The sequence below is a fragment of the Brassica napus genome, chromosome A9 (assembly GCF_020379485.1).
Source record: "Brassica napus cultivar Da-Ae chromosome A9, Da-Ae, whole genome shotgun sequence".
Classification (NCBI taxonomy): Eukaryota; Viridiplantae; Streptophyta; class Magnoliopsida; order Brassicales; family Brassicaceae; genus Brassica; species Brassica napus.
This window is the reverse complement of record NC_063442.1, coordinates 16978770-16998194: the sequence shown is the minus strand read 5'-3', so window position 1 is coordinate 16998194 and position 19425 is coordinate 16978770. Positions and strand designations below refer to the sequence as shown.

At 33.9% G+C, this 19425-nt stretch overlaps 2 protein-coding genes across 2 annotated transcripts; both read right to left on the bottom strand.

Annotated features, from left to right (window-relative positions):
- Positions 1-8495: 8495 nt before the first annotated feature.
- Positions 8496-11450, bottom strand: LOC106364470 (CRIB domain-containing protein RIC10-like). Its single transcript, XM_022691774.2, has 4 exons — positions 9693-11450; positions 9264-9367; positions 9032-9131; positions 8496-8886 (listed from the first exon to the last, which is right to left on the bottom strand). The coding sequence occupies exons 1-4, from the start codon at positions 9748-9750 to the stop codon at positions 8681-8683; spliced, it is 468 nt and encodes a 155-aa protein (XP_022547495.2). The 5' UTR covers positions 9751-11450; the 3' UTR covers positions 8496-8680.
- Positions 11451-12682: 1232 nt separating this feature from the next.
- LOC106366874 (vesicle-fusing ATPase) lies at positions 12683-18411 on the bottom strand. Its single transcript, XM_048740776.1, has 21 exons — positions 18146-18411; positions 17706-17801; positions 17541-17622; positions 17377-17427; positions 16838-17008; positions 16495-16649; positions 16305-16413; positions 15954-16053; positions 15817-15872; positions 15568-15633; positions 15414-15496; positions 15108-15241; positions 14773-14983; positions 14216-14347; positions 14066-14126; positions 13922-13981; positions 13781-13839; positions 13582-13669; positions 13352-13474; positions 13091-13156; positions 12683-12985 (listed from the first exon to the last, which is right to left on the bottom strand). Exons 1-21 carry the CDS (start codon positions 18319-18321, stop codon positions 12842-12844), a joined length of 2223 nt encoding a protein of 740 aa, XP_048596733.1. The 5' UTR covers positions 18322-18411; the 3' UTR covers positions 12683-12841.
- Positions 18412-19425: the final 1014 nt, after the last annotated feature.

Here is a 19425-nt window from a genome sequence, read left to right as displayed (position 1 = left end):
TTATGTAGTAAAATTTCAGTTTGTAGAAATTCATTTTGGTCCACATTTTCAACTTCAATTCTGGTTTTGTTTTTATTCGAATCATAATTTTGTTTGGTGTAGACTATAATGTTAAATTCATTTTCTTCTTGAAATGTTAAAAGTACAATTTATAACATATGTGATTCGTATAAAGTGTTACTACATATTACTAGTAAAGTATAGTGTGGACCAAGGCTGGCACAAAATCTGGAACCCAAGATCCGAAATCGATCCGAACCGAAAAACAACTCGATATCCAAACTGAAATGTAAAAATATCCGAACGGATCTAGTGGGGTGGTAGTAGCATATCTGAACCCGAGATAGTATTAACCGAACCTAAACAGGTAATCCGAAATATCTGAAAGTAATAGTCAATATATATATATTTGAAATATATATAAGTATTTCAGATACTCAATTCAATGGTAGCAGCAGCGCGACGGTGAGGTGGCAGCAGCGCAAAGGTGAGGTAGCAGCAGCACTTGGCATAGAAGGGCTCGAGAGTCGGCTTTCTATGGATTCCGTCGATCGAGGCCGCGGGATGCCTCCGAGGATTGCTCTTGCTTTGAAGATTAACTGCGTACGGATGGCTGGTTTTGCTGGCCAGCGGGAAGTTCCGGTGACATCGAGTTTTGCAATCCATATGTGTTCGTCGGAGAGGGTGTTTCACAACCCTTACGCCTTCTTTCCCTCGCTCGTGTTCTATTTTTCATCTTGTCTTAGCTACTGCTCTCTAGGTTTCCGGCGTTTCTCTATCGTAGGACTGTACTTTCCGACTTCCACTATAGGGATCACTACAATTAGTTATAAAAAAAGCATAAACAAACTCTATTACAACTCTCTTAATCAAAATGGGACTCCGTGTCTATATTTACAAAGTAAAAGTAACCACATGCAAGATTATCTGCTTCTTGTGTTTTGAGTCATAGCTACGTGCTTTATATCAAACGTTCTGAAACTCTCATTCGGTCTTTGTATTTTTTTCAGTTTAATTGTAAAATCAGGTCATTCTTCAAGTTCCTAAACCATTTTTAATAGCTGAGAACAATCTGTTGCAAAAATCACATGAAATTGTCCGAGACTTTTCATGCTTTCCATCGCCCAAATGAAAGCTTCAGTTCCGCATATAAGAATATAAGAGTGATAGGGAGCCTCTTGTATTTCTTGTTCCCATCAATCTTTCAAATTCTTCTAATGTACTATACCAACCAATTTGTGAACATAAGTTTTTATCCTTTCAGGACCCATCCATAAAACATCATCGTCCCACTCAGCATAGTGTGTTATTTGTTTCCTCATCCCTACTTTGTGTGGATGTTGTTTGTGTAACCTTGTGCACCATTGCAAATTATTCCTCATTCTATAAAATCGTCTATGTTTCTACCAACTGTAAAGTATCTCTGAGAACTTTATCAATACCGTAAAAACCTTTTAGTTACGTCCATTCCAAATATACCATAAAATCCAAACAAAGTGATTATCTTCTATGTGTGATGCAATTCTCCAAAAAAAAAGTCAATATTCGCGTAAACCGATTGCATTGAAAAACTAGGATTTGTGGGAATTCTTGAAAGAATCCATACTTGAATGGCCGATAGACATTCAAAAATGCATTACTATTCATTTCATCTTCTGCTCCACATATATTACAATGTGTATTGACATTTTTTCCCTATAGTATTGAGATTTCTCCTAACCTGTAAGCAACCTGAAATAATTTGTTAAGAAAATGTTTAACTTTGGAATTCATTTTCCAAGAATGAGCTTGCAAAAACTTAGTGTCTGGGCCAAAAACTAGTGCTTGACGTGCTTTACTTGGGTATTGATGTTCCAATTCATATCCAGACTTAATAGTATATCTTCCTGATATTGTAAAATATCATTCATTTTTGTTTGTGGTTTGTATCCGATCAGTGTAATACTCTCAATTAAAGTTGCATCGTCCGGTTCAACTAAGGTCTTATTTAATTATTTAAACGATTAGAAATAAATATTTTATAAGATTTTATTTAGGAAGTATGTAAAAGTTAAAATACGTAACTTAATGGAAAAGTATCATTTATAATCGTGAATTATAGTAAAATAATCTATTTATAAATAATGTTTTAACTACTACCATGAATGAAAGTTCTAGGCTTCTAGCCATAGATTTTTTTCAAAATAGTCTATTTTCTGTAATATTACACTTAAATGCAAATTTACTTTCATATGATAATTCTGTTTTTAATTGATATAGATACGCATTTTTTCCTTAAAATGTTTAGTAGTACAATTTAGAAAAATATGTGATACATATAAGTGTTACTAATTACTAGTAAACTATAGTTAAGACTTTTGAGACTTTTTCCTGTCCAATAACTATATTTATTTTCCTCTCTTAAAAAATGCTAAACTAGTGGGCTGGGACTTGGCTCAATTTGTAGTACTATTTAGTCATCTTTGTTTGTTTCTTTCAAACCAATATGTAGTTGTCAATTGGTTCAATTTATAATTTTTATATGTTTTCCCAACCAATATATGCTCTAATATAGAGAAGTCAATGTCTATATGTAAAGAGACTGAGTTGGCAACATGCCCTTCAAGTTATCAAGGTAATCTTTTTTTTTAACCGAGTATTCTGGTTCCACCGTGATGGTCCAAATTAGAGATCGAAGTGAGCATAGATCCGAAGGTCACTAGGTGGCTCACCGTGTAACAGTCTTCGATCTTAAATGCTGCAGTTTATATATAAATTCCACAGTGGTCAAGGCTCGAATCCAAGGGCGAACACTCCAGCTGGAGTTCCTATATCAAGGTAATCCTTTTCGCAAATGATTCCTAAGTCGCCGGAGTACTACCACAGTTGCATGATAAAAACTGTTTAAAATCAAAGTTTGGTTGCTTTTTTTTTGCTAGCGGTGTAAATTTTGGTTGTTTATAAGAATTGTGTAAACTATTTCTAATATCGATTTTATATGTCTTTATAGTTTCAAAGTTCTCCCTCACTTACATTTTAAATTTTTTTTTATCAAGTTGTGGTTAAGACTTTTCATGCCGTCATATTCATCGTATAGATAGTTGATCACTAAGAATATTTTCAACGGCGAAAACTTATATTAAGAATCTTAATCATAAAATATTTTTATTTTAATATGTTCTATTAAATAGTTAAGTTTTAAAATTATTCTCAAGTTGAAATAGCTAAAGAGTTTCTGTAGAGAATTTCAAAAAAAAAATATTAATAAAAAAAAGTTTCTGTTTTTCTCTACCTTTCAAATTTTAATTATTTTATTTCTGAGTATTCAACAAAAACTCTAAGCCGGAGATGCTCTACTAAGGGGGCAACTGGTTTTTCCGCTACCACCCGCAAATGCAGCTTTTGCGGTTGGTAGCGGTTATCGGCGGTTTGCAACAATCACTCAAATCGCTCTAAACCGCTTCAAACCGCTCCGAATCTCATAAATTCAAAAGCTGGCTCCAGCTAGCGTTTGCGGTTGCGGACGGTTGCGGGAGAATAATTTTTTTTTCTTCTTTTTAAAACAATATATATACAAAAGTAAAAATATTTAATAAAAATTTAAAAATTGAAATTATGAAAATATTAAAATATATCTATTATATTTTAATTAATATTTATATTTATTATAATTTTATGATTTTTTATATTTTTATAATTATATTAAATGTAAATATTGTTAATTTATTATTTGACTGTTACCGCATTAGGTAGTTAACCAGTCATAAGTCATCCGCAAACACACTAATTTTTAACCGCAGTACCAGTCGTACAAATCTCTTAAAAATCGCTAGAAACCGCAACCGTCCGCATCCACAAACTCCCGCAACCGCAACCGCTGCGTTCGAACCAGTCAGGCCGTAAAATGATATAAAGTTGACCAAAGAAATGGTTGTTTTACCCTTTTTTTATTGAAACTAGTGGGGGATTTGTTCGCAGCTTATATTAATGTTTAATGATATAGCTTGAAAACTTTTGAAAAATAATAAATTTAATAGATCTAATGCTTCACCGTTTTATAAGTACCTAAATTATCAAAGCCATATTTATAATAAAATTTTATATCTATCAAACATTAGAATCTTATAATCACATATGTCAAACATTAGAATTAGTAAATATTAAAAAAATCACAAAACAGCGGCGGATACCCAAAAACCCGAAGAAACAATGAGACAACGGTGCAAAACTCTACAATTAGAGGGTGACTGGTTTTCCGCTACCACCCGCAAACGCAGTTTTTGCGGTAGGTAGCGGTTGTCGGCGGTTTTACAACAATCACTCAAATCGCTTTAAACCGCTTCAAACCGCTCCGAATCTCATAAATTCAAAAGCTGGCTACAGCTAGCGTTTGCGGTTGCGGACGGTTGCGGGAGGGTAAATTTTTTTTCTTTTTTTTTAAATAATATATATACAAAAGTAAAAATATTTAATAAAAAATTTAAAATTGAAATTATGAAAATATTAAAATATATCTATTATATTTTAATTAATATTATAAAATTTTATAATAAAAACAATTTCAATAAATTTTCAAAAATTAAAATTATAACTTTCTAAATATAAATTTTGTATTTATTATAGTTTTATGATTTTTGATATTTTTATAATTACTAGAGCCGGTGTCCGCGCTTCGCGCGGATTATATGTGTAATTAAAGTAATGTTTTATTAAAATTTAGAGTTTTAGTTTCTGAAAGTGTGAGTTAAGTTTTGTTTTTTTATGTGAAGACGTAGGAATAAAATAGTTTGACAGTAGAAATAAGTAATTGTCCAAAAGGAATAGAATCTGGTAGATAACGAAAAAAAATTAAAATAAGATAAGACGTAGACGATGTCTGCGAGGTATATTGTGAATAGTCTTGTAGAGCGGCCACTTTCTTTCGCCATGATTAATGTATAGAGCTAATGATCTGAGATAAGAGAGATAAGAGTATGATCTCAGGTAAGAGAGATAAGGGTATAAATAGGAATCTAGATATAAGGCGGAGGGGGATGTGGAAGGTCCGTAGGGATGAGGCTTTAAGGGAGAACATTGAAGTTCCAGCCCTTTCATCAGAAGCGTTTTGCGGGAAGATTTGGAAGAAACGAAGAGAATCGCCATGCGGGAAGAGAAATGGGGAAGACAGCAATTAGGGTTACTGAGAGGTTGAGAAAGCTTTAGCTTTAGTTTTACCAATACGGCAATTAGGGTTAATGGGCTGCGCTGCGAAAAAGTTATTTACCTGGCCCACCGGCAAGTGTTGTGCATATCTATACTATTATTTGCGAAGTAAATTTTCGGAATCGAGGTCTCACGTTAAAAGTTAGAGTGGTTAATATCGTTTATACCCTTAATGAATAAAATGTATAAATAAATTAAAAAATAAATCGAAATTTTAATTGATTTGATTAGATTATTTATTAATAATAATAATAATAGTAAGAATTATCAAAAATCTGAAAATAAAATTTAAGAAAATGATAATTTATGGATATATTGTATTGTTATCTGAAAAAGTCTTTTAGTAAAAAAGTAAAAACATAAATTATATAACTAAATATTAATCAAATAAAACTATTAATTATATAATTAAAAATAAAATATTGAATTATCTAAAATCTAAAAATATAATTAAAAAAGATAATTTCTATATATATATAGATATATTGTATTGTTATCTGAAAAAGTATTTTAGTAAAACATTAAAAACATAAATTATATAATTAAATATTAATCAAATAAAGTAAATTTTTGGAATCGAGCTTTCACGTTCAAAGTTAGACTGGTTAATATTGTTTATACCCTTAATGAATAAAATATATAAATAAATTAAAAATAATAAAAACAAATTTTAATTGATTTGATTAGATAATTGATTAATATTAATAATAGTAACAATTATCCAAAATCTGAAAATATAATTTAAAAGGGAGATAATTTCTATATATATACTGTATTGTTATCTGAAAAAGTATTTTAGTAAAACGTTAAAAACATAAATTATATAACTAAATATTAATCAAATAAAAGTTTTTAATTATATAATTAAAAATATAATATTGAGTTATTTTAAAATTTATTTTAGTAATGAATATAGTGTACAAAGAATTTTTCAAAAAATTATGAAAATATTTAAGCCCGCGGACAAAACATCTAGTTTATTAAATTAAACATTTATCTAATTATTCTGTACTGTTTTACTGTTGTCGTCGTTTAGCTACAAATCGAATAAATATTTAGTAATTAAATTCTTCAATACAGAACACAGGCGTGTAATCCAACACCTTGAATCTAACCATGCTATATTGCTTCAATCGTATAATATTGTTCTATAAATTTTTAAGTACAATACTTTATCATCAAAATAACAGTTTATAAATTGTGTAATCGTACTCTTTCCTTTCTTGTGACATGGGTGGTGCCAATAACGTGTCGTCGCCCCCTCCACAACTTGTCAGATTTTAGCTTCTTTTTTTTACTTTTGACTCAATAGTTAAAAGCTGCCTAGGGACAGCCTACGGGTGAGAGTATGATACACCTGATGCTTCTGGGCCCCACATAAGCTGCTGTGTACAAAACCCAAACGTTTTATTGCAAACGAAGCCCGATTGTTTTATTGCAATTTTAATTGGAAGCTCAATCCTAATGACATGGCAGTATGATAGGTGGGGATTATTTTGCCCATGTGGCATCTCTCTTTGGCCTTTAAATTAGTCTCTTTTATATAGTAGGATATTGAATGTAAATATTGTTAATTTATTATTTGACTGTTACCGCATTTGGTAGTTAACCAGTCATAAGTCATCCGTAAACGCACTAATTTTTAACCGCAGTACCAGTCGTACAAATCTCTTAAAACCGCTAGAAACTGCAACCGTCCGCATCCAACCGCAACCGCTGCGTTTCAACCAGTCAGGCCCTTAGAAGGAATGATAAATCGATCTGTTGCATATTAACTTTTAAATATATCTTATTAAGTAAAAAACCGAGAAAAAGTGTAAGACTTTGATAGTAAAATCGTTGAAAAAGTAAACCGTCTTGTGTATTTAAGTTAAATAAAGCATACGGGTGAGATAAATCACATTTACTTCATATTAGATCTCGTTTGGAGAAAATAATTTAGAGAGAGAGAAAGTAGATCTCGTTTTAGGGCCCGGCGTACGGACGGCGCGTGAGCGTCCGTGCCGTCGCCGGAGGCCGTCTTCTTCCATCAAGCTCCCTTATTTTCTTTCCTCTTCGCCGTCCTTCAACGATCGCCTTGTCTAAGCTCTGGATCTGGTTCATCTTTCTACGGTGGTTTAGTGTCTGGAGGGAAGACGCGGTCGGGTTAGGTGCTGGCGTGAGTAACTTGGTTCGTGGATCCGTGGTGTTGATTCCGGGACATGGAAGCTACCCTAGTTCCGTCGTCGCCGGCCTTCTCCGGGAGGTGGAGGCTTTCGCAGATCCACCGACTCCGGCTTCAGTTCCCGGGAAGAGGAGACTTACTCAGCTCCGTCTTCGCCGGCTCTTGGCTCCGAGGGTGGAGGCTTTCAAAGCTATGCCCTGTCGGTTATGAGACCCGTTGTTTTGTGGGTTGTTGCTACTATTTTGTGGCGTATGAAGTTGCGTTGTGGTCTTTGGTGGTGCGGTTTCAGTGGCTCACGGTTTCCTTCTGGCGGATGAGATCTAGAAGAGTTTGATGAAACTCTCCGCAGAATGGTTAAGCGTTGAAGAAAAGCTCGGTTTCGGTGGAGGCTTTCGGTATTGAAGCTCCGACGAAACGAGGTGTATGGTGGTGGTGTTCCGGCGGGGCTCCGATGCGGCGATGGTCAAGTCGAGGCATAGGTGACGCGTGTCGCGCTGACGACGAGATCTCAACACGCGTCCAGTCTCCTTGACGCATGGGTCAGCAAGGATGCGTCCGGCCCGCGTAGTGGGGTTCTTTCGGTTTGGGCCGTAGGCCCGGTTAGCTGGTTTGTGTATGCCCTCTCGTGAAGGGCTTTAAGTTTAGTAGTTGGTTTGGGCTTTGGCCCGGTACTTGTTGTTGGGCTTAGTCCCTTTTATTAATAAAAATAACTTGGCGGAAAAAAAAAAAAAAAAGCATACGGGTGAGATAATTTATTGATAAGTAGAGTTTTATTTATAGATTTTACCCCTGATGAGGTCAAATTCAAGATCATGAGGGCGCTATCCGCAGTGGATAAGAACTATTGATACTTGAAACAAGTTCAAGGCAGGAGAGCTTAACATAAGTTCCCCAGATCTCCTCTCTCGCCATACATTATTTGGTCTATAGATTTTTTATCTATCGCATGTAATAATAAGTCTGTTTGAATAGTCAACTATCTCTAAAGTTCAAATGAGTATCATTACATAATAATATAATATTCACTTTTGGAAAATATGACCCATTTTCTGGAGATATTTAACGTTGTCTCCAAAATGAAGGTGTGATACTTCTTCGAGACTTGGATAAAAACGTCTCAAAAGTTTAGATTTTTTTTCTCTAAATAGTTTTACCTCTACTTTCAATTTTTTTTCCTAGTCTTTTTATTTACATAAAACATTCAAACTTTGAACACATGTCTACATATATGAAAAAATCAAAAAAAATAATCAGCAAAAAAATCCCCCTCAATTATGCACAACGGCGATCAAACTTTTGACTTTTTCTTTCTTTCTTGCACCTACTCTTATATGTTTAGATTAGTTGGGATACAGTTGATTTATACGAAGATTTAGAAAAAATAGATGATCTTGAAGATTTTGGAGATGATGACGATGAAGCTGACTTCTTTCTTCTACTACTTTTCGTGTTGCTATGTTTAGGTAAATTTATTGGAGTAACTGGAGGTGCATCTCTTAGTGTATCAGATATTGTTCGTTTACTCGACCCTTGATCAAAATCTGCATATACAAAAACAACGCAAATATAACTATCTATCAAGTATACTCTAATTAACACAATGCTTACTAAGATGACCAATTTTTCATTGGAGAGAAAACACTGATTTTTCTTGACAAAAAAAAAACACTGATTAAAAGAACTAACCAGTTGAAGACGAGGTGAAAAAAGAAGTAGAAGGTCTTGCATTACTAAACGATGATGCCCTTGGAGACAAAACCTCAGCTCCGACCTTGAACTCACTCATCTTCATAATAATAAAAAAGTTCATAGATTAGCTATAAATTACTTATTGACATTTTTGGTTTTACTTGTTAGTATAACTTTAGTTCTCACATATGTATTAGCCAAGAAAAAGGAAAACAGCAAAAGAACTTACCCAACCAGGACCACTACTAGAAGAACCCTCCCAGCCAATATGAGAGACATGTTTTACATTTGTCGGATACCCAATTTCTATTTCATCACTCTCTTTCTCCCCGGCTGAAAAATAATAATTATTATTATTTTCACATCAGAATGTATTGATAGTTATATTTTCTGAAACATAAGGACATTTCCTTAAAACTAATAATGAAACAAAGTATCTTATGTATAAGTAATTAACTTTCTTAATACATTAAAAGAAGCGAAAAAAAAAACTATGTGGACGCAATATATTATATGTGACAGCCATTAGGTTTAAGTGACCAAATGTTCTTGCTACATAAAAAGGAATTATGTTGACCCATAGCATTTGTTAAAGTAGTAGTAGCACGAGGAGAAACTTAATTAAGATAGTATATGAAGAGAAAATGGGAAAGATTACCAAATATTTGAGAGATACATTTGAAGCCTTTGTAGATGCCCTTCATTTTCATTGCCATGTTGAAGAGATCACAAAAATGCAGACTAAACTTGTCTTGGTTATTGTTTTGTAAACTTGATTACTAGAAAAATAGTATCCTTTCTAGGTGATAGTTGAAGAAGCCCAGCAAACAATCTCCTCTCTCCCACTTCAAAGTTTTCTTTTCATTAGCAAAAAACATGAAGGTTTTAGTGTTTTACTAATAAATCATATACATTCATATATACAAAATAAAGAAAGAAACAAAGGAGAAGACAATAAAGTGAAACTAGTACCTAAATGCATGTGATAATGAATAAGGTTTTCTGTACAACAAGATTGAAACTAATGCCTTTGTGACTACAACTTTTATTGTAAGATCCCAAGCATCAAAACTTAACTGTATAAAAGAAACACATTGATGCTGGTATCATATAATTTGACAGTATTTTTAATTCAAAATGAATGATTGTTAAGGCGATCATCATATATACACAACTACATCAGTTTAATATATGAGCACTATAATTGGTTTGTTTTGTTTCAATGTTTACAAAAAGTAGTATATGACTTACGAGAATTTTAGCTGAAATTAATAAATCTTAAAGATTGATCGGAGAAAAAATGATAAAAGAAAAAGTAGAAGAATAAAGGAACAGCGTCTCTTTCGATTCTATGCTTCTTTCATCTTTTGGTGAAGCCTCTCTTGATAAATCACAAAGCATATTAAGAAAAAAAAGAATCTTAATGAAAAAACATAATTTCGTGAGAAATTATGGAAAAAAAAAAGAGTTCAAAAGAGAGAAGATGGTGAAGGCCAAGGGAAGAAGGAAGAAGAAGATGGAGACTCAAATCAGGCCTAAGGTAAGAGATAAGTAAGTGGATCACCATGAAAAGGCATCTACACATACATATATATGTGGTTAAATAAAAAAAATTATAATAGGAATGTTTCAAGATGCGATATGATCAGTATTCAATGATTAGTTGGTCTGTATAAATATGACACATAGTATGAGGAGCTTAAAAATGATTTTTTTTTTCATAATGATTTATCACCAGCTAAAACTTTATGTGGGTTTAATTAACTAGCAACTAGTTAGTTTCATAAGAAATTAACATGAAGTTCGTATATAGATTTATTATCTGGCGTTGAGAATTAATCTGGGGAGAGGGGGGGTTTAGACCAATGTTCTATAGAGCTAGAGACAACTGTTAGTGCATGCATATTTTAATTACAACCCAAGATTTGGTCATATTGTTGAGCTCACGTTTGTCTTTTAGCTTTCTTGCAGGAATAAATCTCCTAACTGGACGATAAAAGACAAATCTCCTAACTATTTTTGTACATTTGTTTTTAAATACACAAAATATATATAATAATAATTAAGCGATACATATATATACACATACTAATCACTGCAGTCAATCCGTGGAAATAGTTCGTTTTCACAAACAGGTATTATGACAATTGGAATAAGTACATTCTAAAAAATGAATATTTGATTGTATAGGTTTATAAATAGACATATATTTCATACACACATGTTAAAAACTCAAGCTTTTGTGTAAATTTTAAACTAAAACTTTTGATCTATGGAGATGCAAAATTTGTTTATTACTCTTGAATGCAAATTTAGCAGCGTCAACCTCCAACTCCATTCCACAACACAAAATCTTTTTAAAAATAAATGTTGCAAGTTGCAACCATGCTATGTTTTTTAGCACAGTTTGCATTTGTGAGAAAGAGATTCTCAACCGCGGGACTGGAGAACGAGTAGAGATATCAAATGTGTGGGTTGTGCTTATTTGGGTGTGTTCATATGGACATGTCTTTTTGTTGGACAGTTTTGGTCGACATCCAAATAAGACCATACCCAAAAAATACCATGATCAGTTGGATGTTCATGGGGTTCAAAAACCCATTGAGTATAAATAACCTAATTTTTATGGAAAAAGATGGAAATATACTAAATTTAGTATATATTATAGACTTAAACTTTATTATTTTGCAATTTAAATTTTTGACGAGAAATTTTGATTTTGATGAAAAATATGACTTTCGGTTTCTGAAAAATATGATTTTGCGGTTTTGACCGAAAAAATATAATTTTAACGGAAAATTGCGATTTTGCAGTTTTGGTGGAAAAACGTGATTTTATGGTTTTGATGGAGAAAATGCAATTTTTACAGGAAAATATGATTTTTTTGGTTTTTGCGAAAACTCGATTTTATGATTTTGGTAAGACAAATTAAAACTGTAATTTTTTTTCTTAATTTTCTAAACATAGATATTTTAGCTATTTGGACTGTTTAATATCCAGATGGTCTTGTCCGGTTTTGTCCATGAGCCCAATTGGGCTTGTCCATTTAAACCTATTTAAATTTGGTCGAATCTAGATGTGTCCATATAACCCATAATAATTTGGACACCCCATAGACAACCCGCCCATTTGACATCCGTACCGTAACCATGAGTGCGAAAACATATAGGACAAGACACTCATCATAAATGTACGTAGGTCAGAAAAAGATGTTATCAAGGGTAAGTCGAGACTTTGAGTTGTCTTATACTAATGGTGGGTGAACACACCACTAAAATGGTCAAGGAGGTTCTTGTAAGTTGTGTTGGATATTGACATCGCTCAAGTTGTAAAAGCAGATACGCAATGACCTGTGAACTACTAGTCTACTACCAAGGAGAAATGAACCATCATATCGAGTTGGAATTTGAAATCCAGGAATTCAGGTGGCTCATATCATATGGTGTAACGTTTCAATAGCCACAGTTTGCGGGAGTTTTTTTATGTCCGTTTTTTGGTCGGTGGGGTTATTACATTTTCGGTTTTGATAGGTCTAACCCTGTTTGTGTCATCATTTGTTACTATAGTGGACAAATTTATCTTAATTACTCAGATATTCTCTATTTAAGTTTTGAATGATAAAAACAAGGCATTTGTAACAAACAAAAAAACAAAAAGCAATATTGTTTCATTCACCAAACGAAGAATGTAACAGCACAAGAAAGCCCTCTCAGTTCCATCCATTCCTCCACCAAATAAAATAAAATCCAAAGAGTTTATACCAACCAATTGTTCAAAAGCGAAGAAAACGACTTGCGTGAGAAATTTTTAGAATCGGACAACGTCTTGGAGGCAATCGAAGAAATGAGTGATCTTGATTTTCTCTCTCCCGGCATAGATAGCTTCTGCCGATCCACCGTCTTCTCCTTGCGCTGCCATCTCTATTAGCATGTACAACTTCTTGATTGGCATCTGCACATAATGTTTGAAAAAAGATTTTAGAATTTATAGCATAAACATAAAGTTTGTTATTCTGTTTTTCTGTCAGATTCATGAAACTATGTTAGAGACACATACATCATCGAGAGCCTCAGCAGCTGCATCGATATCATCCTCTGAGAAGACATTAAGCTGCTTCAGCACCTGAGAACGCAAACAACAAAGAATTAAACCAAATCAAGACTCAATAATTGATCGGCGATGGAGAGAGACTCAAATTACTATCGTAGTTCAGAAACTACAATTCTACATACGGAAACCAGTCTATGTATAGTCCACAAGATAATGAGGTAAACAATGTGGGATGTCCAACAATGAGTTACTAAATAACATTTTTACCTTCTTTGCATCCTCTGTTCTCAATGTTGGAACAGAGTAAGTGATGGAGAAGGCCTCACAGATACCAACAGAGTCTAAGAAGGTTAGTTGACTTGTTGTCCCAAACACGAGAAGTTTCTTCCCCTGTCAACACAACATTTTACCAAATCAGAGATGTTCAGTTTTAACTTGTAATGATCGAACATAAAAGAATATGAATGATGATTAACAATATGGTGAATGGAAGGCACCTTCGGAGGAAGTCGTTTGAGAAGAACCATCAACGTCTGAGAGATAATGTTTGAGAAACGAGGACCGATTGCTACGTATTCCAACAATCTGCAATTTTCAGAAATTCAGTACTGAGCCGGAGAAAGAAACTGCCAAAAGTATGCTATAAGATTATTGAACCGAATCTTGAAAGGAAACAGATATCAGGTAACAACAAACCTTTCGATATCATCAAGGATAATGATGCTCATAGGTGATTTATATGCATCCTCAAAGACCTGTCTCATTCACACCAATCTAGTTTGTCAGCAGTTGAAAGAACATGAGAACAACATCTACAGTTCTCTCCGAAACACAGACCTTGACAATGTGAGCACATTTTGTGCTCTCCTGAAGACCAATCATAGTTTCAGCAGAGACCTACAAAATAGCGAATCAATATCACACTCGGAGAAAACAATAGTAAGGTCTGAAGATGATTTACAAAGAAAGATAGACACTTACGATCTTAACATATGGGAAGTCACTATCGATACCAACAGTTGCAGCTAAAGCAGTTTTCCCACTGCCCAGAAAAAAATGTTTAAAAATCAGCAAAGGCTTGAAAAACAGCAAGCCATAAAGAATGTGTGCTATATAAACTACGGAAGATACCTTCCACTTGGCCCCTCTAGAAGACAAGTGACAAGAGGACTTCTAGTACTAACTTTAACTTGCTCGACTAGAAGCATAGCTCTTTTGTAAATGTGATTATGTCGATCACCAGAATCCACCATCCCATTGAGTCTGCATAAATGTCAGAATTGTTAAAGTTAAGGCACTGGTAAATCAAAATCCAGAGATAATGCATACAGACCATGCGTGCCAAGTGGGAGATGGAAATACAATTTAGACTGGACAGAAATAAAACAACAACAAAAAATAAACAGGGACAAGTTTAGATCAAATCAAAAGTACCATTGCATCTAATTACAATTTCAAAAACTAGACCCTCTTTACAGTTTCAGAAATCAATGAAAATTGCCTAATGGCATAAGAAAGGCAGTCCCTAGGTAACAAAAATTTAGAACTGCATTTTTAGAACAAGACGCACATGACAGAAGAGACTTAAGTTTGGCTTTGAAACTAGCATATCTTATGTTCAAAGGGGCATTCTATCAAGAAGTATCCAAAATCGTCAAGACCACCAAACATTTATGACAGAAAATTACCTGCAGCGCTCCAGGTCATCTGTGGAGGCTCCAAAGGCAGGCTGAACTTCATGGATTGCATGGAGAAAATCCTCCATAGTGATCTTGATATTCTCTTCTTCCACTGGCTTTGTAAGATCATCCATGCTTAACTGTCTGTTTAACGCATATGATGTAGCACTTTTAACAACACCTTCAAGCTCCGCCCCGCTGTAATTTTTTGTTCGAGCAGCTGCGAGAAAATATTGGCATATCATGTCAGTGACACACTTATGCGAGTAAGTATCTAGTAAAAGATAAAGACATGAATACCAAACATTCCATGATTTGAAGAATTATCATCTAAGAAGCCATACCAAGCTCTTGGAGATTGATATCATGACCAAGGAAAGAATTTTCCTTCATCTTGTTTGTGTGAATCTGAAGAATTTGGAAACGTCCAGCTTCATCAGGAAGGCTTATCTCAACTTGAACCTCCAATCTTCCCGGCCTATAGTCAAAATAATAAAAATAAGAGGCGCATGAGCGAATACACTCTGGATAGTATCTTCTCAAGTGAACATTAACGAAAATTAAGGTATAAAACCTACTTCAAAACATTGCGGTTATGTAACTGGAGGAAAAAAGAATCGGTAACTATCTATTACACAAGATCGATATACCTTAAAAGAGCTTCATCAAGCAAATCCTTTCTGTTTGTCATTCCAATAAGCAAAACATTGTTCAAGGCCTCCACACCATCTATCTGGAAAAGAAGTGTTAGCCACATCCGTAAAAATACCGAATTAAAAGATATTAGCAAGATCTTTGACTGACCTTTGTCAAAAGCTGGTTCACAATACTATCATGGACACCTGTGCCATCTCTGGTCGAGCCTCTTGACTGAAAATTACAAAGCATACAATTGAAATTATTTTTGTTTAAAACTCATATAACCAGCACATCATGACAATCAATATCCAAACTCTATTAACCGGAATCAGTGGGGCTGGTCGTCATACTTAAAAGCATATTTACAACTTCAAGCTGGCAAAATTTATCTACTGTATCGTCAAAGTCGCATACCTTACAAATAGCATCGATTTCATCAAATATAATGACGTGTAACTCACTCGCATCACCTGAGAAATAAAATAAGAGTGCCTCATTAGCACATGCGTAGAAAAGGAAAACACAGATCAGGGAAAACAATTTTTTCTTACCAAGGGTCCTCTGGTCTTGCTCAGCATCAGCAAATAAGTCTCTTACATTCTTTTCTGTCTCACCAACAAACTTGCTCAGCACCTCAGGACCATTAACGATCTATTATGCCATCAAAATAAACCAGAAGCATTAAAAATGTTGGTTTCTGGAACACTAGCAGTGAATCAACTAAGAAACTAAGTTAATCAAACATTAAAAGAAAGTAAAACAGTTGTAGCAAACAATAAGCTAGAGATTTAAGCTACTAATGTATGAAGAAAACTAAGAGAACTAAACAGTCAGTCACAGGTTCACGCTAAAGGGAGTCCACCTATCAGTAACAAAGTTCATCATACAGTGATCAGAAATACCTTTGGATCCTTTCCATTCAGCATCTTTCCAATTTGCCGTGCCATAAGGGTTTTGCCTGTACCAGGAGGTCCAAAAAGAAGCATTCCCTTAACGTGCTTTATCCCCAATCTGCACGATCAAGAAAAACTAACATCAAAGGAAAATCCACAACGAAAGTCTACCATTTGCTTAAAGAATAAAGCACAGAACCTGCTTGTGACATGAGGTGGAAATACACGAGAAGCAAAAGCTCTTCTAAATATATCAGCAAACTCTGCACCCAGACCACCTATGCCCAGCGACTCAAGGTTAAATTCCTTATGCTTGAATATATTGCTGCTCGCAGCTTCTCGTTGGTTAACAATCTGCATAAGAAAGTACAAGTCAAAATGATACACGATACTAACCTATATCTGTTTCCATAAAATAATATACATCAGATGTGATATTAAGTTTGCTATTTCAAATGTAAAACTGAATCATCAATTGGTAGGAATTGTTAGAGTAACTGATTCAACAACATATAGCACTACATAGTTTATCGAAATCAAACCTTTATGCCACTTGCGTTTGATGCTTCAAACACAATATATGTATCTGGAGAAAGCATCCCTCTTTCGATGCCATTAGATTGATTTTGACCCTCTACATCCGCTCGATTGACCGTAAGAATGTAATTAGTTCCATGATACTCAAACGTCGCTTTCTGGCCTACAGTCAAGACCTGCAGCAGTGTGCATAGTTCCAATAAATCAGGGCTGATCTGATTTTGTGAAAAACTAAAGGCCAAATAACCATATAAAGGATACCACATAATCTATAAAAAAGACATGGGAAATAACCCGGAATATTAAAGGATTTGCAGAAGAGTCCCGGGATGCATGCACTAAAAACCATTGTTTCAGCAGAAAAAAATCCATCTACATAATGCTTCAATTGGAAACGTATACCAGCTAATTTGTTTTTTTATAGACCCTTGATATTTAGGAGTCATCGTTTCTGTCAGTTTCATATTAGATGCATGCTTCAAAATCACAAATAGAAAAGAAACATGAAACGAGAACAGACACTGCAGAAGAAGAATCTCTCTACCTGGTTGGTGTATTTCCTCTTAAGTTGGGTTGAAAGGAGAGCAGCATCAACCTGTAAAGTAATATTTCCAGAGAATTAAAGTTCAATCACAAATTGAAAGAAGATGCATTTATTCACAACCTGCAAAGATGCCAAGAAACACATCATAGATATCAACAACAAACCTGCTCGCTTTTAGTCCCTTTCTTAACAAATTCTAACTCAAGCGTCAGCATAGCCAGCTCAAAATTTTCTGGAGGAACAAATCTGCAAGAACAAGACAGTCTTTTATAGCAGCCAGAAGATTTTGGTAAAAAAAAAAAGAAAAGAAAAGGCTAAATGAAAATTACCTGCTAACAGATACCATGTCACCAGTGGAAACTCTAGCATGCCTCCGTTGAATAGCATTGAGAGCAAGGCTTCCATCACGGATGCTTCCATGCCCAGTAATCAACAGTTAAGTTCACAAAATTAAAAAAAAAAAAGAAAACACCATCACGAAGAAAACAACAACACAAGGAAATATATTCTAGGCGATCCACGAGATCTACTAACAACATTTCTAAACGAAAATATTAATTGAACAGTTAAACATCCCAAGGATTCTAGATTTTGATCATCCAAGAAACACCTAGATGGCTGTGATATTCGAATTCCCGAAACCTAGAAAGCTATGCTTACAAAATAGGGTCAATTTCACATAAACAATCAAACTCACGAGATCGCATTTGGCATCAGCAATGTTGACAAGTGGATCGTCAATATAAAGAGAGAATGTTAAAAAGGATATCATAGAGAGAGAATGAAGGTGTCGGCGACGTTGGCGAGGAAGAGATCGGAGCCGGGAACGGAGAACTGACGGAGATCGGAAGAGGAGCAGTAAGCGAGGTTAGTGAAGGCTAGATCTGCCGAGGGAGTATTGGTCACCGTCATCGTCATGACCTGGGATCCGGAACGACCTGCCATGGCTGTTTTCGAGACGCAGTCTTTTTGATTTTCGTATCCTTCGCGAGGAAGAAATTGAACGAGAAGAAGAAGAAGGAACCAAATGAAGTATATATTTTCTTCTCGAAACGTATGTCCTAGTTTTATGTTATTCGTGTCGTGTGTTTTACTGAATTTCTCATTTTACTCTTTTTTTTTAATTACTTTATAAGATAAATTTTTTGAAAGAAAACACACAAAAATGATTAAAAGAGATTTCATTAAGAGTTAAAAAGCCTTTTTTGTCTTTACTTATAAAATATATAAATATAAATAATAATAATTTAAAGAAATAATAAAAAAAACATATTTATTATTTTTCAAATATATGTTTTTCAAATTGAATCATTTTTCAAATATGTTTTTTAATTATTTTGAAATCCAATTATTTTGAAACTATTTTAGGAATTATTATTTTATATTTAAAATATTTTTTAAAATCATAAACTCGACCCCTAAATCCCACCTCTCATATCGAACCCTAAGTATATACTCCATCCGTTCTAAAATAAATGATGTTTTGGAAACTTTTTGATGTTTAAAAATGAATGATGTTTTGATATTTTATATTAATCTTAGTTTTATTGAAAACGGTGTGATCAATAATATTTTATCTTTATTTTTAAGGATTGGTTGAATTAATTTTGATTTATATTTTTAATGTTTTTTTTTAGGAATGAGTGTATACCTTAATTTTTGTGCATACATCCAAAACATCAAAGTATATTGGAACAGAGGGAGAGGGAGTATTAGTTTAGTTAAGAGTATACTAGATTTTGATAGCGGATTTATTCTTTAAAATATACTTAAAAAGACATAAATATATGTTAGTTTTTCATAGCTTGAGCATTTTACTCTCACAAAACCCAAATTAAAACAAACAAAAAATTACAAGTTCCAAGTCTAGGTTAAAATACATATAAGGTAAAAAAAATTGACCTACAGATCTTGTTTTGAGTCTATGTCCTATCCGAGATTCCATCAGATATTTGAAATATCCAAAATTTCTTGTATATATTAGTTACATTTGAGTATTATAGTATATTTTTGGTATTACAAATATTTTTTCATGTTTCGGGTTAGAGT

Coding starts and splice junctions, on each gene's coding strand:
- LOC106364470 (XM_022691774.2), bottom strand. CDS start 9,750: ATGGCAATGAAAATGAAGGGCATCTACAAAGGCTTCAAATGTATCTCT. Junction 9,368..9,692: donor ATGTATCTCTCAAATATTTG/GTAATCTTTCCC, acceptor ATTATTTTTCAG/CCGGGGAGAAAGAGAGTGAT. Junction 8,887..9,031: donor TTTCACCTCGTCTTCAACTG/GTTAGTTCTTTT, acceptor TTGTATATGCAG/ATTTTGATCAAGGGTCGAGT.
- LOC106366874 (XM_048740776.1), bottom strand. CDS start 18,321: ATGGCAGGTCGTTCCGGATCCCAGGTCATGACGATGACGGTGACCAAT. Junction 17,623..17,705: donor GACATGGTATCTGTTAGCAG/GTAATTTTCATT, acceptor TTGTTCTTGCAG/ATTTGTTCCTCCAGAAAATT. Junction 12,986..13,090: donor CTGCTGAGGCTCTCGATGAT/GTATGTGTCTCT, acceptor CATTATGTGCAG/ATGCCAATCAAGAAGTTGTA.